General features: G+C 38.0%; 3 protein-coding genes across 5 annotated transcripts in view; 2 read left to right on the top strand and 1 right to left on the bottom strand.

The window, feature by feature from the left end:
• The window catches only part of LOC135212669 (lysosomal-associated transmembrane protein 4B-like), a 39,314-nt gene extending 18,596 nt beyond the window's left edge, over positions 1-20,718 (top strand). Inside the window, exons 2-6 of one of the 3 annotated variants that reach the window (XR_010313961.1) lie at positions 1,876-1,949; positions 7,029-7,161; positions 8,663-8,745; positions 10,996-11,196; positions 12,224-12,527. Coding sequence is in view for 2 of the 3 variants with exons in the window: in XM_064246322.1 (XP_064102392.1) it covers positions 1,876-1,949; positions 7,029-7,161; positions 8,663-8,745; positions 10,996-11,196; positions 12,224-12,283 (551 nt within the window). In the remaining variant the exon portion in view is untranslated. Of the gene's footprint in view, positions 1-1,875; positions 1,950-7,028; positions 7,162-8,662; positions 8,746-10,995; positions 11,197-12,223; positions 12,528-20,016 lie in introns of those variants that run through there. The other 2 variants (XM_064246323.1, XM_064246322.1) reach the window with 2 other exon arrangements.
• LOC135212666 (trypsin-1-like) lies at positions 14,857-21,837 on the bottom strand. The gene is made up of 3 exons (XM_064246316.1): positions 21,743-21,837; positions 19,119-19,315; positions 14,857-18,189 (listed from the first exon to the last, which is right to left on the bottom strand). Exons 1-3 carry the CDS (start codon positions 21,780-21,782, stop codon positions 17,665-17,667), a joined length of 762 nt encoding a protein of 253 aa, XP_064102386.1. The 5' UTR covers positions 21,783-21,837; the 3' UTR covers positions 14,857-17,664.
• Positions 21,838-23,161: 1,324 nt separating this feature from the next.
• LOC135212665 (GDP-fucose protein O-fucosyltransferase 2-like) overlaps positions 23,162-24,850 on the top strand; it is a 75,806-nt gene continuing 74,117 nt past the window's right edge. Inside the window, 1 exon segment of the mRNA XM_064246315.1 lies at positions 23,162-23,302. The gene's annotated coding sequence lies outside the window, so the exon portion shown is untranslated.

Raw genomic sequence — 24,850 nt, 5'->3', positions numbered from 1 at the left:
TATGGGATGACTTGCAGATGATCTATGAATAATAATACTAGCTAACTGTAAGCAGGCAACACTATGTACTCATTTTCTAAAATATCCATAATGGTGTTCATAAACTGACGACACGTAAGCTTTCCACCATGGGCAATATAAACTTGATGAAGATTAACTGAATTTCATATCTGGGAATAGTCTTTTTTCATTTCAGTTATGCAAGCATGTAGTGGGAGTATTATCCATGCCAGTCATATATGAAGAAGAGCTCTCTGTTTTACAGTACTTTGGTTTAACAAACGTTTGGTAGCATTTTCGGTGGTATCGTCCATTTGCAGCATGAAGATCTGCTGTTGCTCCACTTGGTCAAGTTCTGCTTCAGAGCCCCACTGATCATTACGCAATTTACAAACTTTTAATATAGCTTCTTTAAAAGATTTCTGTATGTATGAGCGGCATACTGATGGCTTGTCACACTTTTCAGGATGGCGTGGATCAGGTGTAATTGGACAGTCATTTCCACAAAATATACAGTTCTTTAAGTATGATTATTGCCATGTAGCTTTTCTTTTATTTCTCTTAGGGGAAGTTGGGGTAATGGGTGATTGCTTCTCATGTTTCTTTAAGTATCGGGTGATATACAGATAAGAGATATAAGTTGATATACAGTCTTTGTGAGATTACACTGTTGTACCTGGATCCAAGCTGTGATACAATTCATCACCTCTTTCTTTTTACTTGCTTTGATCATTCTATTTGTTGATGTTTCCTTAATATGAGTTGAAGTGCCTTTACAAAAGGGATGATCTTTAAAAATACAATCGTTCACCATAGAAAAGAATTGTATTTTTCTCTGAAAGTTGTTGCTCATGAAAAATTGAATGGCGATAATTCACTAGCTGATATACTAAAGTTAAAAAAGAGAAAGGTGTACAAATGTAGCCTATATCAGCGATATATTTAACAGTATGCTGATATTTAAACTAAAGGACAAACAACTGATAATTCATAAAAGCCTGATAAATCAACCTTTATCTAAAGTTCTTAAAAGTAATCCTTATACTGCAAGTGTCTTCATAAATTTCACCTTATCTTAAAATCTGAAAAATGAAATTATAGTCTGTAGTTCTATGAATTACTGAATTCAAAATTATAATTTCTAACGCATATCAGACATTCCGAGTGTTATGAGCTATCTGGAAAACACATTTCATAAGAAAAAAATTACATGATATTAGAGCCAATCTAAAAATTGTGCCAAAAACGATTATTTTATTATCGGTCGTTTAAAAAATTTCCCCAATGGTGACAAGGTGTCACCCGGCATTTACTAACTCCAGAGCCTAATGATATCGAAACCCACCAATACCCTTTCAAGTGAAATTTCGCCCTCTTTTCAGTTGACTAATACACCACCCGTCGCAAACTACTGGAGGGATTGACAAAGATTCAAATAGGTCTAGAATTAAACCCCGTAGGGGTTTAATTCTAGACCTCATGCGGTGACTTACAGGCAGTACTTGAGGTCCTTTACAGCGTGCCTTCAACTCCTATAAATTATAGCTGCCACATCTCTCGTTCTTTTTAGTGTACCCCCTTACATAAGGTGCGTTTTCAAACCTTTTTACTGTCAATTTCCGCATAGGTCCCAATGCTTGGCCTTTGGACTAAATTCTATATTCAGTGCAGTCCAAAAGGTGCGTGCATATGAGCATACGATGTATTCAAGGAAAAGGAAAAACTAAATCCTTTCAAGTCGACGTGTATTCATAGATTTCTGTGTAGAGCCACTGCCATCTTGAATTGACTCAATTCAAGATGGCAGTGGTAGAGCTCTCTCTGTTCGTTAGTTCACCGATCAGGCAGTGAACGAATAATCCCTTTCTTTTTCAGCCTGGTACCCAAGGGGATGCTGCTGCTGCTTCAGCCTGAGGGTTGGGACGCTTATTCTCGGATCTCTTTCGCTGGTAAGTGTTGTTGTTATTATTATTATTGTTGTTATTATTAGTTGGGAAAAACTCTCTATCGTGAGAGTATACATAATATTCTAAGAGGTCCACAATAATAAAAATGTTGCGAGTTCGTGTATAATTTAAAAAACCCTTTACAAAGCTTTCGAACCCTTCCCTGGGTTCATCTTAAGAAAATTTTTTTTTTTTTTTTTTTTGACTGAAGATGAACCCAGGGTAGGGTTCGAAAGCTTTGTAAAGGGTTTTTAAATTATACACGAACTCGCAACATTTTTATTATTGCGGACCTCTTAGAGCATTATTATTATTATTATTCTTATTATTATTATTATTATTAATTTTATTTATTATTTTATTATTATTATTATTATTATTATTATATTAAATACTGGCTCTGCGCAAGTGCCGGACATTCGCTTGCTATGTGGTTTATGGTCTCGTTTTTCATATTGCACTTCCATGCATATGGTGAGATGTTATTTCCATCTTTTCGTTCTTTGAACATATCTGGTGTTTAGGGTCTGATCTTGTGCCGCTTCAGTTCTCCCCTCTGTAGCCATTTCCATGTTCCATCGCTGGCCAGTTCTTTAGTCTGCCTCATTATTATTATTATTATTATTATTATTATTATTATTATTATTATTATTATTATTATTATTATTATTATTATTATTGTACGCTGGAAACAGACCTTCTTTCAAACAAGTTTTATTGAAAATAATGGCAGAATTCACAGAATTGATTTTGTACAATATTCTTTCAATTCTCCTTATGATTTTTTCTTTCTGGCACGCTGGTATTATAAAGCAGCTGTCCAATGTTCATCGTGCTGTAGGTCGTCAACGGAAATTTCGGGCGGGCTGGTGTTATCAAAAGCAAAACTGGTTATCAGGGACAGGCTGGGGTCGTCAACAGGTATCAGGTGGGTTTCGTAGATCGGGAACAGGCCGTAGTCGTCAGGGGTCTATCCGGTATTTCTTGTTATTTCTTCTTTTCGGGTGGTTTTTTCAAGGCGTCTACATGTTTCGGCCACCTCGTTTGGCCATCTTCGGGACGGGATCGCTGAGTGCAATGGTCTGTGTCAGATGTATTCACGCTATTTATTGCATTCGGTTGGCTTGAAGAAACGGGTACCTCACTTTTCATTGGGCAATACCTGTGACGTCACGAGCGATGTCATCAGGGGGCCCGTTGCTGTTGCTGTCCTCTTCGTGGGCGGAGCCTCATCCTTATTGGTGATGGTGGAGGTCCCCTCGAAGGGCGTGCTACCAGGGTCGTCCTCAGGGCGAGAGCTTGAGCTGCGATCACCCTCAGGGTTACTAGGGACGTCCTCAGGAGGAGAAGCTAATGCTTCTATCATCCTCAGGATCCCTCTGGTGCGATGGTCGTTGTGGGGCGGTGTCTGCTGCTCTCCTGACGGCGGTGGGGAGGAGGAAGGTCTCCTGTGTGATGTTAAACTGGGCTTCTCCCTCCCGATGTGCAGCGCTTCTAAGATTCGCAAAACGACGTAGATCGGGTGCCTGGTCGATAACCTCGAAGTTACCGACGATGTCGCTGCGTCGGATTCTTTTATTATGGGCAGTCCTTGCATGATTAAATACCGCTCCTTCCTGCGCGTGACAGGAGATCCTCTTGGAGAGGCGCATTGACGTCATCCCGATGTAAGTTCCGAGGCATCCTCGGATTGGGCACGTGTATCTGTAAATGACGTTCGTCCTCTTCAAGGGATCCTGCAACGGTGCGGGGTTATTTTTCATAATAAGACTGCATGTTTTTTACTTGTATAAAATATGATCAAGTTGATCTGCTTGTTGGTGTCGGTCGGAGAAACGTGATTCCTGATTATTTCCCGTAGGGCGCTCGCTCGTCTTCTTATTTTACCGCCGATGGAAGGTGCCCTTGTAGAAAAAATTAATTTTCTGCTGGGGGTCTGGGCGGGGTTCCTGTAGGTACCATTCTTCCATGCTCTTCCTGAAGACGTTCTGGATGCTTCGGTTGGTGTGGTCCGTTGTTTACTAGGACCTGGGCTGCACGTTCCATCTCCTTATGGGTGTCTGCCCATGTTGAACAATGGTAATGTGAAAACTCATAAACATGGAAACCCTTTAAGACCTATCATTAGCCAAATACCAGCACCCACATACCACCTTGCTAAAACAACTAAATACTATTCTCACCCCCCTACATCCCCAGCACACATAGTTTGAAGTCGTCTGCGGAGTTTCTGCAAACCTTAAGATCCGCGCCCCCTGGAGGCAGTATTGCATCGATGGATGTAGAGTCGCTGTTTACTAACGTTCCTGTAGATGAAACCATCGAAATGATCCTTGAACGTGTCTACAGAGACCCATCCACCGACCCGCTGAATATCCCCGAACACGCCCTTCGCTCTCTGCTGGAAATAAAATGCACCAAGAAGGCTCCCTTCATTAACCACCATGGCCATATGTACTTACAAATCGATGGTGTAGCGATGGGATCCCCCCTCGGGGTCCTGTTTGCGAACTTTTCTACATGGCATGGTGGAGGAGCGTGTCTTTAGGAGCATTAGGAAGCCATCTATATACGTAAGATATATAGATGACACTTTCATCCAAGCAGGAACGAGGGAGGAGATCGAGGAAATACGTCAAGCCTTCCACACCAACAGCCGTTTACGATTTACCATCGATATAGCCGTGATGGCCGTCTTCCCTTCCTGGACGTCCTGGTTGAACAGAAGGAGGGTGCGTTCGCTACAACGGGTTTACACGAAGCCCACGAACCTGGGAATGTGTCTGAACGGCGAGAGTGAATGCCCTGAACGCTATAAGGACACCACCATCAGCGCCTACGTCAGGAGAGCTCTTTACCCATTGTTCAACATGGGCAGACACCCATAAGGAGATGGAACGTGCAGCCCAGGTCCTAGTAAACAACGGACACACCACCGAAAGCATCCAGAACGTCTTCAGGAAGAGCATGGAAGAATGGTACCTACAGGAACCCCGCCCAGACCCCCAGCAGAAAATTAATTTTTTCTACAAGGGCACCTTCCATCGGCGGTATAAAGAAGACGAGCGAGCCCTACGGGAAATAATCAGGAATCACGTTTCTCCGACCGACACCAACAAGCAGATCAACTTGATCATATTTTATACAAGTAAAAAAACATGCAGTCTTATTATGAAAAATAACCGCACCGTTGCAGGATCCCTTGAAGAGGACGAACGTCATTTACAGATACACGTGCCCATCCGAGGATGCCTCGGAACTTACATCGGGATGACGTCAATGCGCCTCTCCAAGAGGATCTCCTGTCACGCGCAGGAAGGAGCGGTATTTAATCATGCAAGGACTGCCCATAATAAAAGAATCCGACGCAGCGACATCGTCGGTAACTTCGAGGTTATCGACCAGGCACCCGATCTACGTCGTTTGCGAATCTTAGAAGCGCTGCACATCGGGAGGGAGAAGCCCAGTTTAACATCACACAGGAGACCTTCCTCCTCCCCACCGCCGTCAGGAGAGCAGCAGACCGCCCCACAACGACCATCGCACCAGAGGGATCCTGAGGATGATAGAAGCATTAGCTCTCATCCTGAGGACGTCCCTAGTAACCCTGAGGGTGATCGCAGCTCAAGCTCTCGCCCTGAGGACGACCTGGTAGCACGCCCTTCGAGGGGACCTCCACCATCACCAATAAGGATGAGGCTCCGCCCACGAAGAGGACAGCCAACCAGCAACGGGGCGGGGCCCCCTGATGACATCGCTCGTGACGTCACAGGTATTGCCCAATGAAAAGTGAGGTACCCGTTTCTTCAAGCCAACCGAATGCAATAAATAGCGTGAATACATCTGACACAGACCATTGCACTCAGCGATCCCGTCCCGAAGATGGCCAAACGAGGTGGCCGAAACATGTAGACGCCTTGAAAACAGAAAAGAAGAAATAACAAGAAATACCGGATAGACCCCTGACGACTACGGCCTGTTCCCGATCTACGAAACCCACCTGTATACCTGTTGACGACCCCAGCCTGTCCCTGATAACCAGTTTTGCTTTTGATAACACCAGCCCGCCCGAAATTTCCGTTGACGACCTACAGCACGATGAACATTGGACAGCTGCTTTATAATACCAGCGTGCCAGAAAGAAAAATCATAAGGAGAATTGAAAGAATATTGTACAAAATCAATTCTGTGAATTCTGCCATTATTTTCAATAAAATATTATTATTATTATTATTATTATTATTATTATTTCCTTGACCTTCACTAACACTAAGTAGAGGTTGCTATTCCCAATGAAGATAGTTACGAGGTGTCCCTTCAACCTCTAATCGCTAGATAATCTCCAGAGCTTCAGTGTACCATTTCATCTTAACCATTGTCGATAATACTTATAGTGGTGATATATTTTTCTTGAGATTCAGGCATGAAAACTAGTAATCTAAAGTCATTTTCTGTGAATACGATAGCCACATAAAATTAAATTTTGATGTCACGATTCCCTGTAGAGCGACACTAATTTCCAATTTGAAATAGAAATATGTTGTCTACTTTAAATGAAAAGAATTGGTCGTCTACTTTATATTTCAATTTAAAATAATGTGTCGTCTACTTAATATTTTAAATCGAAATAATTGGTTTCGACTTAATAATTTAAATCAGAAGAAGTTGTCGTCTACTCAATATTTCAATATTAATTCACAGTCCACATTTTCTCTCTAGAACATCTTCATAATGTCAAAGGAAAGTAATGGAAGATAAGAAAGGAATAAAAGAAGGAAAGATGAAAAGTAAGACAACGAGAGTGGGAAGAAGTAAACAAATGAACCGATGAAACATTTGAAAATCTTATAATAACAAAAGTGAACTGATGTTCTCGAGTTGCTGCTTCAATCTGACGTAATATTGAGTGCAACGTTTTCCGATAGTACGACCCAATTTGGCTGAAAAGCTAAACCAGTTTTGTATCAAGGTGAAGCATACCTTTCGAGTTCCTTCTCTAGATTCAACGCTCCAAAATGAGCGACTTTTGTGGCAATCCTGATCTCTGGTAAGTGCTCATTAATCTCATGTGTCACCCCGCAGTTTGGGTCCGTCTTGGTCCTCTTGTCGAGCCTGAGGTTTGTGGCAAGGTCCTACGAAGACTTCAGAGCCGCCTGCATCCACGTGTCTCAGGAGCGCCAAGTGAACCTCGATCCCGACTCCTGCGCCATCCTCGGTAAGTCGTTCCCCGGACTTTGTCTCAGGACTCAAGGTTCTTTGCAGCGTCCCTTCGGCCCCGAGCTGCAACCCCCTTTGCTCCTTTTACTCGACCTCCTTTCATATTCTCTGTCTTCCCGCTTGCTATCCGCCCTACCCTAACAATTATGCTCAGCTGCGAGGTTTTCCTCTTGTTGCGCCTTTCAAACCTGCCAACTCGCAATTTCCTTTCCAGCGCCGAATGATTTCATAGGTCCCAGTGCTTGGCCTTTGGCCTAAACTCTATATTCCATAACTTGGCCCACTTACAACGTCCGTCATCTTCTTTAGTTTTAACTTTATAGTTTGCACAATACGTTGGGCCATTCATTTTACCAACTTTATGACGACCTATACTCGGTTTTTTTTCCATCTGTCCACTCGCCTGTGGTGGTTGTGTATGGTAACACTGCGTCCCGGGCTTTAGATAGTTACATTCAACAATAATAACAATATCCTATTTCAAAAGTAGTGAACGGTGTAATTAAGCATACAGTAAATTATTAAAACCACTTTTTCAGTTGCAAATGTACACCCAGATTTCCTTTTATTTATTTACCTAAAACTTACACAGCGAAACTATCTAAAGCCCGGGACGCAGTATTACCATACGCAAACACCACAGGCGGGTGGACAGATGGAAAAAACAGAGTATAGTTTATATAAGCTCCTTTCAGCTATTTATCGCCGGCTTTATCTACGGTAGTTCATTTTACCAGCACATAAGGCGTTTTTGTGCCCAGTTTGTTCATTTCACCAATGTGCAAAGTGTCATATCAAATCAATTCACGTTCCTTAGGCAGGTAAAGGCTACCAAAACTGAATCTCTCTCTCTTTCAAAGAAATTGCTCCTTATACCATCAACGACCAGTAGCCTAGTTCTTTCATGTTGAGCCTAATGACAGTGGTTCCCAAACTGGGGGAAATTTCCCCCTGGGGAGGGAAATTTGAAGCTACCGGTGGTGGGGGGGGGGGGGGGGGGAATAATTACACTACCTACAAACTAAAAAAATCTCAGATGGATTTTCTCATGTCCTTTTATTTGTTACTAACCGCTCTCTATGGCTATGCGGTTAGTTGTTACTAACTGCTCTCTATGGCTACGCGTTAGTTGTTACTAACCGCTCTCTATGGCTACGCGGTTAGTTGTTACTAACCGCTCTCTATCCACTTTACTCTGTAACTATATGTTTATCAGTATATTTGTACACTTGAAAAATAAATTAGTAAATAGTCACAGTGTGTTTTAACTACTCTTTCCCAAATACACATGAAGGGGGAAATCTGGATAGTTGAACTGGGTGCAGGGGGAAATGACAGAAAAAAGTTTGGGAACCACTGCACATCTACAGAAGTCCAACATCTAGAGCTCGCCAATGAACAGAGCTTCTAACACTGCATTCCGTGCTTAGTACAGCTCCCCTTGTTAATGGTCACGCCATCCTTTCTTACCAACGTTTCGCTCTCTCTCTCTATTCCAGTAAGAATTACGATTGCGTTCGATGGCATCATGGCTGCAGTCAGCACACTCTTCAGCATTCTGTTGGTGGCAGGCGTTAACGCGGTAGGCTATACCTGAGTATTATTATTATTATTATTATTATTATTATTATTATTATTATTATTATTATTATTATTATTATTAAATTATTATGTAAGGTCCTATGTGAAAAAAAAAACAACAGACTCAAGACTAAAGAAATCTATTCATACAATTATTGCTAGTCTAAGGAGGGACAAGGGGTATACTTTCTTAAATTGATCATTCATATATATATATATATATATATATATATATATATATATATATAGATATATATATATATAGATATAGATAGATAGATAGATAGATAGATAGATAGATAGATATTATTATTATATGCTGCTACTTTAATAACGAATATATCTTCTCCTTGACTGTATAAAATGTTATATACAAGAGTTTTGCAACATTCTCAGATTCCTTATTTACCTTAGAGTTATAGGATGTCGTAAAATATATGTTCAGATTTCGCATAACATAATTTAAAAGTATATAACGTAGAATGTAAAGAAAGAGAGAGATTAACTTTGTCCGTTCGAAGCTAGAATTGTTTCCTTAATATGTCATCGGCTTGAGATTAAGAGATCTCGAGATCTCCATTGTGGTTGGATACATGTCAATCTTAATCAAACTTACATACATGTCTTTGTTGAGCTAATACGTTCATGACTGGTTTCATACGCGTACTTCTTTGTCGATAACCACATGCAGATTTCACAATTTTTCTGTAGTTACGTCATATTAGAAGCTTCTAGAAGGATTGCATTATCTTTCGTGTGTCCAAAATGTTTTGAGCCCGTCAGTTTCTTGAGTTGCCCATACAAGGAGAGAGCAAAAGCGTTCATTTTAGACTTTGAATTCCTGGTGTTAGATCCTCCTCTCTCCCTTCTCCTCTCTCTCTCTCTCTCTCTATCTCTCTCTCTCTTCTCTCTCTCTCTCTCTCTTCTCTCACACCACTTTTGAGTTCATATTAACGTAACGTAATTGGTCACTCGTAACTTTCAGATTTGATATTTCTTAGAGTTGTTTAGTATTATTTAGTGCTTTTTGTGGAATCTGAACAAACATTGCACAAGTGTGTAACTGCGCCTTTTTGTTTTTGAAATATTGTGAATTGTGTGGTGAAATTGTGAAACAAGCTGCAGCAGGAAGAAAATTGGTACCAAGGTAAAGTGTTGTATTTTTATTAGTTGCAACTAATAGTTACAGTGGTTTGAAGAACGATTTCAATTTTTACACATTGCAAATTTTTGTTTTGTGATTGCTTCATTTGAAGTGATTTTTTAGCATTATCCATTTTCTTATTGAAGTGTTTATTTTTTGTACATTATCCATTTTCTTATTGAAGTGAGTGTTCTTATTTTATATTCTGTGTGATTGGTGCTTTTTTACAATTTTGGTATTTTACACCTTTTTCTGTGTTGTCATTTGCATTCACAATTTAATTAACTTAGTTGTTTTCATTAATTAAACGTTGCACATTTCATTTCATTTAATACTTGTGAATTAATCTACATTTACTTAGAATTCTTTTCAAGTTTCATTGTTGTTTAGCACTTGTGAATTAATTTCCAAATTTTAATTATTGTTTAACACTTTTGAATTGTGATTGAATTAATTAATTTTTCTTGAATGTATTATATATTAATTTGATTTAATTTTACTTGATTAATTCAAGAATTAATTAAACTTTACTTTGTTTTCAAGTGACAGCAATTTTCCTTGATATTGTGAATTTCACTTATAATTTTGAATTTGATAATAAATTTTTGTATTTTAAAATTTTATGTGTTTTCTTTTTCACCAGTATAATTATGATTGGTTTAGGTAGAAACATAGAGTGGTAATTGAGCTGTTTTCCTTCAATTTACTTGAAGTGATTTAGAACCAGGGAAGTCCTTAGACTTCTGAAATCAAGGAAATACTGAGACTTTTAAAGTTGTTGATGAAGTGATGCCCTTTTAATTAATTTAATTACATAAGATTACCTCACACCTGTTTTGATGAACTTAGTCTGATTTCTCCAATACTGGTAAGTTGTTTAAGGGATCACTGTTGCCTTTAGTACCCGTGGTGAAGGTTCAGGTGTCTGGCTGTTGTGAGGTAACAATTAATGAATGGTAAGTGTAGTAGTAACCAGATACTTGCCACTTCGTCACAATATATATAGATATATAATGAACTAGATCAATTTAAGAAAGTATGCCCCTTCCTTGTTTGGATGATCAGTCCGAACGAAGGCCCTAATTTTTTTCTTTTTCCTTTATGCAGAGGAAGGAGCGATGGATGCTTCCCTACCTCGCTCTTCAAGTCAAGGGCTATTGTCTGACGGTCCTGGTGTTCGTGCTGCTCCTGATCATCGCCATCTACACGGGATCAGCCATTGGGGCTCTGGTGACCATTCTCGTGTGCGTGCCGGTGATGCTCATCCTTTCCTACTTCATCATGGTCGTCTACGCTTGCTACAGAGAGGTGAGTCACGGTCACACTGTTGCCAATTGGTATGTGTTTACCCGCCAAACTCGGGACAAGACTTACACAAACCCGAGGAAATAAGTGAATTTAGCGTATCTATTGGTAATATATATTTATATATATATATATATTATATATATTACATGAAATATTAGAATAACTGTATCATTATTGCATTACTATGACAGCTTGCATTCATGGAAACAGCTACTAAAGGCATCGGCCTATGTGGAAAACTCCGCTAAATTGGCAACGATGGTCACGGTGTGGGAGACTCAGAAAGAGAAATCCATTGTAGTCATTGCCTAACGTTCTTTGCAGCAGCGTGCCTTCTACCCCTATAGCTGCAACCCTTTTCATTCCTTTCACTGTACCTCTGTTCATATTCTCTTTATTCCATCATGCTTTCCACCCTCCCCTAACAACTGGTTCATAGTGCAACTGCTTTGAGGTTTTCCTCCCGTTACACCTTTCAAACCTTCTGACTGTCAATTTCCGTTTCAGCGCTGATTGACCTCATGGGTCCCAGCGGTTGGGCATTGGCCTGGATTATAAGTTCTCTTATATTCAAACAGCTGGTTTTTAAGTTTACTCTTGATTATTCTCAAATTTATTCCAGAAATAGATCTAGAAAGTATACCTACCTTTAGTGTACCAGTTCATCTTTGCAATTTCACCTACAATGACTTGCTTCCTAAAAGTGCATGACGAGTAACTTCTATTACATTAAACTGCGGTTTTATATTGTGAATAACATTAAACTACATATACTCTAGTACCACTTTTAGTAAAGTAGATGAAAGTATGTTTTGTTTTCGTAGCATTTGCGGACTTGATCATCAAAAATTTCACCGGCAAGAATAGCAGCACCAATCAGCCAATATCACATTCGTATTGGCCCGCAAACCAACACCATGGCAGGAGAAGAGTCTACACTCTACAGTGAACGTAACTCTCGCCACCAACCTTTGGAAATGAATCATCCCTCTCCCATTAACTGGATATTCTTTTCTCGACTTTTCAGATCGAAAGGCAAAACAGCAACTTCAATGAGCTGTGCGAATCCCAATGCGTAGAGGACTAATTAGACCTCTACCCCAGCACCAAGTTTCAAATGTGAATGGGTTAATCGAAGTCGTCTTCAGTTAAGAAAGACGCCGCAAACTACCACAACTGGAATCACGAAAGGCTTGTGATATCTGAGTATTTGTGTGCTTGTGACGACAGCTGTAGTGGGATTTACAAATTGAGCATGGAGTGACAGTGTTAGTTAGTATAATTGTTTGAAAAATATCTTGTATATATATATATATATATATATATATATATATATACCTATATATATATATACATATATATATATATATATATATATATATATATATATATATATATATATATATATATATACATTATGAGAGAGAGAGAGAGAGAGAGAGAGAGAGAGAGAGAGAGAATGGCTACAAGCTTGCCCAGCATTTCCACTTTGCTATTCGACAGCCAGCGTTTTGGAATTATATATATGTATAGATATATATATATATATATATATATAATATATATTTAGGATATATAATTATATATATCTATATATATATATGTATATATATATATATATATAGTATATATATATATATGTGTGTGTGTGTGTGTGTGTGTGTGTATGTGTGCGCGCGAGCGTGCTTTGATTGCAAGTGTCAGCGTACACTGGTATATTAAATCCTTTGTTTATAAGATAGACAAAAATGTCTGTGTGTATGTGTATGCTTTGATTGCAAGTGTCAGCGTACACTGGCATAGATTAGTGTATATTAAATGCCTCTGTATATGAGATAGACAATAACGTATGAATATTAAGTAACATGTTTCTTAATCTAAAAGAGATCATTTGCCCTTTGAAGTTTTGGAAGAGTGAAGAAAAAGCAAATAAATCAAGTTGTATATTGACTCCATTTAAATGGGAAATGATCTTGGGACAACATCTCATTTATAAGACTTTTCAGCAATACTTATCACGAAGAAAAGCGTTCATATTTCATAGTAACACTACCTGTTTTAAGAACACTTGAAGTTAGAAGTGAAAGCAGTCATATATATATATATATATATATCTATATATATATATATATATAATATATATATATTATTATATAAGCTATAACTGAATCTTGAAAATCTGGTATGTGACGAATATTATATAAATAAAGGTAGAAGCCATGCACGAAGGAAAGTGAAATGATTGAGTGCCGAGATATTATTCGACTCGACGTCCTTTACTTAGTAGACAGTATGCTAAGTAAAGGACGGTGAGTCAAGAGGTCTCGCAGCACTTCATCGTTCACATATACACATATTTGTAATGATGCCACCCCTTTTTTAAAGCCTTTCAAAACAGACTTGAGGTCCAGTTTCCAAGTAACGACTAGAAAATCCTCGTTTTCTATTTCGCACTTTTAGCGCAAACTCAAGGGTCTAGATCCAATGACCACATCTTATAATGCCAACATTTTATTTCAAAGTCTGATTCATACAACACCATTTGATATAAGTAGAGATCGTGACGAAGACTACAGAGCAGCTGTTGTGACATGCGCGTCGTTTTTAAACTTAAATCTGGAATTTTCCCGTATTCGTATTCTATTTCTGGTGCCGGAACTAGATCCTGAGAACACATTTTTTCACAGGTTTTTCTTACCGACTTCAGATATACAATATATCTTTAGAGTAATATATATATATATATATATATATATATATGTATATATAATCCTTCGTACTCATTTTTACCAGAGAGATTATGTTATTTTCTTTTGTCTTATTAGTAAATTTTTGCAGGTTACATACACGCAAGTTTACCTTTAAATATATTTGTCTAATTACTTTTATACACTAAATGTACTTATCCATTTAAACTTAAACTGATTTGAACCGTTGAGTGATTGGTTTGTATCAAACTGACGTTACAAGATGAGCAACGATGCCCAGTCCTGTACTGCTTCGCGCATGCAGCTTTTTTTTTTATTGCATTGCGCAGGCGCAGTTTTCACTGTTGGTTTTTTGCTATGTTACTTGTTAGGGAATGATTCTTCGTTTCGTGAATGGGGTAATTGCTGAGAATATTTTTTTATTCTGAATGCTAAAATGGCGACATTACAAGTTAATATGTTGTAAATAGGTTAGATTTCAGTAACATCTGCGGTCAAAAAGAGTGACAGTCTAGGCCTAGGGTCTCCATTGTGGTCATTATCGATCCCTGTGCGTCGATGGGGCTATTTCAAAAGGGTCAGTAAATGCCTAGGGGTCAAAAAGGCGTCGATAAAAACGAGGCCAAACGTGGATTTTTTGGTGTCAAATCTAACATTTATATAAAAATTAAAAAATCAACGTGATACAATAAGTTTAAATCATAACTTCCGATTGCATGGCTGGTAAGCGGAGTGCGATTAAAAGTTATATTTCGGGAATTGTGTCTAATACCACTTAATTGATTTACGAATTTCTTTCTCATTATAAATATAAGGATTCACATAAATCTGTCCAGAACCAGAACAGAAATAGCAATTGATGAAGGACTAACAAATCGTTCAGTGAAACGAAACGAGAAAGTAATGAAGGGAAATAGCTAGGCAATTCATATCTTTGAATAAAAGAAATAAGAATAGTGCTAATATTTATTTGTTTAGTTAAGTATTCATTTATTTTACATGCCTCAAGGGCCGAAGATTCCATGTTGCCTCTCTCTCTCTCTGGAGTACTTCAGTGGTAGCACGGCACGCCTACCTCGCGTCACGACTGGATGACCCAAGTTCTAATAGCCTGGAGTCTTTTCTGTCAAGCAATTAATCTGTGAATTGTATGCCTAGCCGTTAGTCGAATGTTGTGGTTCTGTGCTCGGGTAGAGAGAGAGGGAGAGAGACATCAAACAGTGGACGTGATATTGCTTATAGCAACGTTAAAATGTTTGCCAATAGATGGCGTATGGATTAGTTATCTGGTGCCTTATTCAAATTATTCTCTCTCTCTACTAGCTTTGCCATATCTAACCCGGGCAAAAGCTACAAGCATGGGATAAATGAATAATACATTTTTTGTTAATCGTATTGAAGTGCAATTACTTTTTATTCATTTCACAATGTCTAATTTGATAGTTAAAGTCTTTGTGTGCAAAGCACTATGAAGAATTGATGAAGCTTTTCTACATTTATGTCGCACACTGGATTTAAGACGTCTTCATGCCTTTTCAAAATAAATGACGGAAAAATAGTGTTGTTTCACTTGCCACCATTTACTGTCTTTTCCTGGTTGTCTCCCAAAAGTCCTCCTTGTTCTTCTGTAGGTTTCCGCCGTTATCTTGACCTTCCTCCAATAATCCTCGTACTGCTTACAATAAACCATATAAGCTACTCACTTGATTGTCAGTGATTCGTCTATTTGTGTTCCCTTTAGGCTCTTGGGGGCACGTAAAAAAAAAAAAAATTATAAAAAGCATAAATGTTAAGAAACCCTCTACTGTGGGAGATACATATATTTTCCTTCCAAACGATTAATATGAATTCATTACGAGAAATAAGCAATCTTAAAGGTAACCCTTATAGTCCAGTAGTGTATCTTGTAATGCTATAGACACAAAATTATACACGGAAATATTTTATTGATCTGAAACTTCCCATCATCAGGTTCAAGAATATCTTTTCTACAGATGGTTACTGGAAAACTTAACCTCAGTAGTTACAACAAAAATGAACGAATTGTATATTCATCGAAGATATCAGCAAGCACCAACTATATAACTCAAAATTTGCAAACGTCATAACAGCCTTGAAACTCCTAACGGTCCCCAAGTTTAATCTTTGCGTTCATTGAGTCCAGTTCTAGACCGTGGTTCAGTGAAGACCACCGGTGGTCTTGGGTATACTCGACGCTCTGACGGCCAGCTGGAGAGAAACGTAGAAGACAAGTGATTCTTATTCTATCTAGCAAAAGGTGAGTTTGCCTGTTTGGGAAGAATGCTTACCACAACTGGTTTGATTTCCAAGTCCTGGGCAGCAAGGTATATGCTGAAGATGGCCGCCCACTGCTATATCAGAACGGTTTCAACTTAGTGGGACTAACATCTAGGGAATATTTACGGGCGCCTGGAGTCTACACTGAAGCCTTCGTAATATGACTATATTCTGTTTTTTTCCATCTGTCCACCCGCCTGTGGTGTATGCGTATGGTAACACTGCGTCCCAGGCTTTAGATAGTTACGCTGTGTAAGTTTTAGATAAATAAAAGGATATCTGGGTGTACATTTGCAACTGAAAAGTGTTTTAATAATTTACTGTATACGAATTACACCGTTGATATTCGAAATAGGATAATATCATAATTGTTGAATGTAAGCTGACTGTAACTATTTAAAGCTCGGGACGCAGTGTTACCATACAAACACCACAGGCCGGTGGACAGATGAAAAAAAAACAGAGTATAGCTCCTTCCTTCCCCCTTAATTGCTTTTTTTTAAATTTTCTTCGGCCCTGAACTATACAGGGGAATTAGTTAGCCTATTCTATTGGCCTTTGAATTAAATACAAGGCGTGATCCGACCTCCAGCTTACTCGATGCGCATTCGAAAATCTGCTGTAAAATGGAGCGTTATTTCACCAACGAATATTAGAATAAATACACTATATTTTATAAGAAATAATTGTCCTGTACTGTTTAACGTTTACATTATTTATGTTTTACATTTTCATTCTAATAAATAAATCATAAAAATCCTACTTTAAAATTCTTGTATCTTTAGCTCAATGCAAAACTCCTTTTTCAGACCTTTTCAGGCTTTTCCATAGGGCATTCCTATCCCCCAAAAAGAACAACAACAATTTTGTAAATTCCTTTCTGCAATGGACAATTCAGTCTTGCTTGCTTGGTAAATCTATAATGGCTCACAGATCCTATAAGTCAAATTAAGCTTTATTTTTAAAATACATGGAAATACTTTAACATCACACGATTTTATTTGGAAAAAAATCGAGTCTTAATTGCTTAAAAAACGACAAAAAATAGGTTTAAGAATTAAAATCTAAATTTAAAGAGGTCTGGATTTAAATAAACCCAATATATTAATATTTATATATACAGTTGTGTACTTCATAATTTTATATACCCTACTTAAAAGTCATATGTATGTATCCCCCAAGTTTTAATGCATCTCGGTTGAAAAAAATGATTGGTAAGCATTGTAAAGTGTTTCTCACATAATACAAATTATAAGCTGAAATTATCAGCGTAAATTACATAATGTTGCGACTAATGTTGTAATGTGGTCATAGAAAGTTTCACCGTAAATGACGTCTTGTTCTCGTCGTTGAATTCAAACTTCGCATCGTCTGGCGTCCGCTGGCGCTGATCTATCTGTCCTGCTTCCAAACAGCCTCGTGAAAGACAGAAGTGGAGATATCTTAGAACTTCCTTTTCACGTTAGTTTGTCGCTTCTTCTATCCAGGCAATGTAGTCCGAGAGCGCTGTATAAACAGCGGGAGTGTTAGGCCTACCGCAGCCAACGCTCCACGAAGCCAGTCCAAAAGCCTTATTGCCAGTAACCAAGGGACCGCCATCGTCTCCCAAGCAACCATCTCCCTGTTCTGACCCAGCGCAGATGGTTTCTTTTCCTGGAGAATAGTAGTGGTCTTTAAGGGCATCCAGGCAGTCTGCCTCGTTCCACCTGGGAACAGTTACTTTATGAAGGACGTTAACTGGGTCTCCGTCCTCTGTGTTCGATCCCCAACCAACCAGCGTAAATTCCTGTGGCAAAGGATCAGTCTTCTCAGCTAGTGTGACTGGCTGAACGTAATCGTCAAACTGCAGAGCCTTCACTAGCTTAAGTAATGCAATGTCGTTGTTCATAGTGTTTGCGTTGTAATGCGGATGCTTCGTTATGCTTGCAACTTTCCCGTATTGCTCGAAACCCTCGTCTCTGCTTCTATCATGTTCACCTGCTACGACCTGATGGGATACAAGATAGAACTGAAGCTTTTCACGGTGGCCAACTTTACTTTTTCATTTCTAAAAGGAAAGTCAAAACTTCTTGTTTTCGGAACATGTATCCAGTGATTATCTTTTCACATCAACAGACATTTCAGTCTGTTTTACAGGCCTACAAAGAGTCCGAGTGTCAAAAGTAATTTACAAAAGTTATAATCCTAATAGCAAAAACTAGCCATTCATAGCATTATAACTAACTATCCATTTCAATAGCAAGGATTTGAAATATCTGACAGGCTTCATAATTATGTATTCTTTTGAACCGTATGAATGTTAGTTAAACCAGGCATGTCAATGAAGAGATTCAAGACCTGTGTATTTCATAGGGAATAGTTTCTCCTAAAAAGTCTTAAAACCAGAAATGTTTTACGGGTAAAGATTCGACACAAATATCGTCTATATTTTTCCAGGATCCTCAGGTGATACTACTATTGATAAAAAAAAAAAACAATTCTCGTTGAATAGAGTAAATCTAATCCTCTTGCAAGGTCTACCATTTGGTATGATCATGGGAAAGATATCTCATGAACGCGGGCAAGAGGCTCTTGTTCAAATGCTGTTTGACTAAGGATATCTCTGATCTGTTTCTAACGTTTCTGAGTAAATCTGAAGCAAGGAGTTATTAATGCCAGGTATGAGATCTGTAAAATTTCAGAAATTTTTAATTCTATCATGAGTGCAGGTGTTGAAAGATGACAGCGAACTTTCTGTTCCCTTGTATCTTTTAACTGCTGCAAGCCAAGAAACTTTGAATCAAGTAAAGTTTTAATCAGGTGATATTGCTTTCAGCCATCTGTGACATTTCATATCCAAAAACATTTCTTCACTGGGAACTAGGCAAGCAATTCAGGTGAATATGAGGCGATTTATCGATAAAGGCGAACACTTACTTGAATGTCACTGGCTTCAAAGGTATGGACGCAGTGAGCAGCAGTGATGGCCCAGTGATTCTTGTAAACGGCGCCTCCGCAGAAGTGTATCCTCGTGCCAAATCTGACGTCAATTAGACTAATCACGTAAGGAAATTCTCCTGGGAGGGCCTCCACACCTCCGATAATGCTTGCATTTTGATACATCATGGCGGGCCCTGTTAAAAGAGGGACGAAGAAACAAAAAAAAATACGTCTTTCATCTCAGGTACTCTACGCTGAAATGACTGACTTTTGATATTCGTTTATCAGTAAGAAATTGTCAGAGGTATTCTTGCAGTAAGAGACTTACATTTTAGGATATCATACATTTTAAAGTGTATAAAGAATATTTTTGAATTTATGCTTGGGGCTCAATTTCAAATGGAAAAATTATTCTTATGTATTAGAACACAAGAATAATACCGTAGACCTTATAGAATTCTCTTGCTTCGAATTCTGTCATTTTTATCAAGGTGTAGCTAGTACAGTAAATTCAAAATGAGCTGCCAGAATTCTATAAAACCTGTCTGGCCACCTTTCCCCACATTTATTTATCAAATAGGGACCCAGAGCACTTAACTACCTTAGAGTCCTTACTCATTAAAAGGTTGGTTCCTTCATTGAACAGTAACACTACGGCTTCACCTTTGTATCTGGCATAGCTGTCGTCCTTGTTTGGAACGCCAAAGTTTACCATTACTTCTCTGTCTCTTACGGTCTTACCCTGGATGGTTGGTGTTTTTAGTTCTCTCTCTCTTGGTTCTTTTGCCTTGTTTTAAAATCTTTAACTTTTAACTTTCAAGTTACTTTAATGATGCAATATTTTTAGTATTTATTGTGAATTCCTTTTATAATGTAATTGTTTTTATTTCCACAGACTGATGATGCACCGTGTTTTTTGTGAGCGAAACGTCTCTTAAATAAACTATGATGTCTACTAAGATGTATCACGAAACCCTCTGAAATACTGTGATATTGCTGACTGGAGATTCTATTTATCAGATAGTCAATGGATTATATGATGCAGCTCCTAAGTTTTTGGAATTCTCGTCCTCCTCCTGGTTTTCCTGCCCATCATAACCTCTTATTTTACTGTCCTATAGCTGGAAGAGGCCATCAAGTTGCTCCTCCCGGCGTCCTTAAAAAATTCGGAGGCGTCCACGAATGGTCTTCGTGAGCTGATAGCTCGACCTACGATAACGTATTGTATAAAGACGGCTGACATAATCTTCGTTCCACTTACGTCACACAGGCACACAAATAAAGCCGGGCCTTATCATTGACAGAAATAATAAGGATTACCTTGTCAGGTGAAGGAATTGTCTAAATAAATAACAGGAGGTACGAAAGTGCCGGGCTTATCTAGACCATTACATGTTTGATTACACAAGATGGATCTTGATTCATATAAAGAAATTGTTTTTTTATATGGAAATTTATTGCCTTTTTCCCCATAAGACTGTTTGTACGATAATTGATCAATTGCTGTAAAACTGTTACCAATATCCAGAGGAAAGAAATGAGGAGTATTTAAATGAGAGAAGAAAACGCGTGAATATGAAATACAGAAGCTATAAGAAATCATTCTAATTTGGGTTTAACTAAGGCATAGCTAAAATGATGATCGGAATATATGCATATATATATATATATAATATATATATATATATATATATATATATATATATATATCTATATATATATATATATATATATAGTATATATATATACTTTAAACAATTATTATTTATCATTTTTTTCCCTCAATGAGACTACTAGTAACTGTTACTCTGCCGAACATTAAATTTAACATGATTGTTTGTACCCGCTTCTTTGATGTTTTGTGCACCCATTTCATGGGGGTTCTCGGGCATTCCACTGAGGGGTGAGAGATGTGTATTTCTGGTGGTAGAAGTTCACTCTCGACGTGGTTCGGAAGTCACGTAAAGCCGTTGGTCCCGTTGCTGAATAACCACCGGTTCCATGCAACGTAAAAACACCAAACAAACATTCCCTAGGGGTACCTCGGCGACCCCATGACCTGTCTATGACCCGCATAATGAGCATTCCGGCCCCCGATTTGGGAACTCTGCCTTAACCTATAATAAGCCATTGAGGCATAGCTTTTTTTTTTCTTGACAAACAGAAAAGACGTAAAAGTATAAGTTTCATGATAAAAGGAGAGCAAATGAGAGCAGTTTTTATATCATAACTTGCTGATGATTAGTCTCGTCACATCAGTTGCGGTTCATTTTACGTAAACGACGAGTTATGCATATAGCAGTTAGTCGACCGTGGTGGCGGCAGCCTATATATATATATATATATATATATATATATATATATATATATATATATATAATATATATATATAGTCTATTAGCTCAATAATAGCTCTGAAGCTTCTATCAAACTACTCGTGAATATTTTAATATCTCTGTATATATATATATATATATATATATATATATATATATAATATATCATATATACATAATATATATATATATATCCATAATATATCTAGAACATATAAAACTAGTCACAGGCAGTTCAACAAAAACTTCAGAGATTTAAACGAGCATACCCGTTGAGACACTTACCCACAAGGCCGAGCAGAACCAAGACGACGAGTAAAATCATCGTTGCTTTCCCTTCTGTTGACAGATGATAACTGAGTACTGGCTGTGGGTGAGGGCTGCCTTAAAAGTTCATTTAGGATTAAGATGGCTTAGGTTTTTCCTTTGAGAAAGAAGAGCTGGTGGCTGGTTATTACTTTATTCCACTATACGAGGTTGTATTGTAGTCTCCTCCGTTTCTTCAGTGTCGTCTGAATCTACTCATTTAAGATGAAACTTTGGCATGAATTTGGCGAACGAAGATAACATTCAGTTTGAATCGCAGGGAAATAAATGTCTGAGGACTGATACGTTTTTCAATAAAATAGAGGTAACAGTATTATTTGTATCATTCTGGTGTATTTTCACTTCTGTACAGTGGCAAATTCCATATGAGTGTTTCTTTAAACGTTTGTATAGGGGCAAATTCCATATGAAAGTCTGTTTAAACGAAACAGAACAATGAATAAGTAAAATTCCTAAGAAGTAACAAATAGATTTGAGCGTGAAATATCACTGAAAGTGAAAATAATTACTCAACCAGTAAAAGTCAACAATTAGTTTAGCCTTGCAATGAAGACAAATCTTCCTGCTACTTAACGTCAGATAGATTGATTGCAAGAGTCTTTCCTTAACATTTCTTGAATATCATATTAAATTTTTTAAGGAAGTAAAAAAATGATGGTACAAGCCCTGCGCGTGCGCCCACGCACACTTGCCTACATATCTTCAAACAAATTCCACGATTAGGACTTCGACCTGCCCGATCTCGCAAGATTAGAGAAAGTTGAAAGTAATGTGGGATTATCTATCTCTTTATATCTAGTGTCTCTGTAACAAAACAGCGGGATCCCAAATAATTCTCAGTTATCCCTACAAACAAACAAGGCAATAAATGCACCACATTAGCATTACGAAATATCACAACATAAATTCGAATAATCTCTTTTATTATTCTGATGATAAGTATTGATTCGCTGTAAGCTATTTCAAATAGCTGGAAATTATTCCATATACCTTGATGAAGGCCACTGTGAAGAAATTCCTCTAGAATAGTTACTTTTGATGTCAGTTTTAGATATCAACTTTTAAGTAGATTTTAAGGCATTTTTGTCCCATTTATAAGGCCACTTGCACTAAAGCAAGTACATTAAACTAATACAATATGCACTTATAAAATTGCACAACAGATGGCTCTGCATCTGTTAAGCAGGTATAAACTTAACAATAGATGGCTGTTTCCGGATGTCTTCTTGTCTAGCAGTCCTTCCTTTACTTCTGCTTCCTTGACGTGGAAAAGGAAACAAATTATCCTCGTAACATCCTAACGAAATCTAAGGGTGTTAATAGTAATTATCGTTGTTACCGCTCATACTCAGAGTCTCAGAGTCGGTCTTTGTTTTAATACGTCATTAGTGATCACATTGGTATGGAGCTAATGTGTTTAGCTACCTGCTCTCCATCACCAGTCGACATTCCGATCAGAACTTGCTGGTAGTTGAACCGTAGTTCATCGCCATGAGACGACGACCCTTTCAAGAGTGTGTTAGTCTTGAGATTTTGGTGTTCAGTGACTTGTTTGCTGTGATGATATTCACATCTCCAAGTGTCTTGATAAATATTACCTTCACCTCCCATTCAACTAAGACAGTTATGTTAGAAGAACCGAGGACTTTTGATGGAGTTTTAGGGTGTTTGTTTTTTCATATTTTTTGATAGTGTTAACCTTTGGGATTGTTAGAGACACAGTGGCATTGTTAGATACCTATTGGCTTTCAGTTTTTTAGTAACTGGTTTGATTGTTCATATATTGGTTTCTTGTTTTTGATTGAGAGTATTCACTTTCAGAGAAATGTAAGCTTTCTATAACTTGTTTGGACAGTTAGATTCCTCCACTACTTTCTTCTACATCTGGAATCTTAACAGTCTTTACCGCCACCAGAGCCCTGGAACGCCGCGCTCAGATTCCATGCATTTAATTCTTGCGTTGTAATGAAATCAGTTGACATAATTAAAATAATAGTTGTGAATATTCTCATTCATCTTAACTAATGTTCCATTTTATTATCAATGGCCAATTATTTTCGGTATTTAGTTTTTGGAAGTTGTCATTTTACGGTTGAATTCCTATAAAGTAATTAATAGCCATGCACGCTCGCTGCGTGCACTCACATGAAGGGCGGCATGCGCGCTTTAGATATATCCTTTTAGTTCATAGTATCTAGATTTACGGGAGTCTTGTTGAGTTTGGTAAGTATATAGATATATATATATATATATATTCTATATATATAAGCCATCTGCTTAGAATTTTGATGTGGCTGAACACGTTAAAGTTGCCTGTCCAGAGGTTCATCTTTGCTGCATCTGGTGAAGTTGGCTGAATGATGAACCGGTTAAAAATGTGTAATTTTCAAAGCTTTAGATTGTGATTCTTGTACAATTAGTTATTCACCTGGAGGGTGTAAATCTTTTACCAAATGGTCACGCAGGCTATGAAAAATTATTTTACTGAGGCTGATGTATATTTAGTTGTGAAAACATTTTGACAATGATGAAGGCGACTGTGGTACTCTGGTTTTACCCTTTCTCAATGTGGCTTTGAGATAGTACGAGAATACTTACTAGATTTTATTTACGACCCACTGATGATGATGAAGCCTTCTGAGTACCTGGAGACTACATGCATGGTAGAAAGTTCAAGTACCTGGAAACTACTTGCATGGTAGAAAGTTACAAGTACCTGGAGACTACTTGCATGGTAGAAAGTTACAGGTACCTGGAGACTACATGCATAGTAGAAAGTTCAAGTACCTGGAGACTACTTTCATGGTAGAAAGTTACAAGTACCTGGAGACTACTTTCATGGTAGAAAGTTACAAGTACCTGGAGACTGCTTGCATGGTAGAAAGTTACAAGTACCTGGAGACTACTTTCATGGTAGAAAGTTACAAGTACCTGGAGACTACTTTCATGGTAGAAAGTTACAAGTACCTGGAGACTACTTGCATGTAGAAAGTTACAGTACCCTGGAGACTACTTGCATGGTAGAAAGTTACAAGTACCTGGAGACTACTTGCATCGTAGAAAGTT

Source organism: Macrobrachium nipponense, chromosome 41, assembly GCF_015104395.2.
Source record: "Macrobrachium nipponense isolate FS-2020 chromosome 41, ASM1510439v2, whole genome shotgun sequence".
Taxonomy (NCBI): Eukaryota; Metazoa; Arthropoda; class Malacostraca; order Decapoda; family Palaemonidae; genus Macrobrachium; species Macrobrachium nipponense.
Note: the sequence above shows the minus strand (reverse complement) of the source record. Positions and strands in the feature narration are given on the sequence as shown.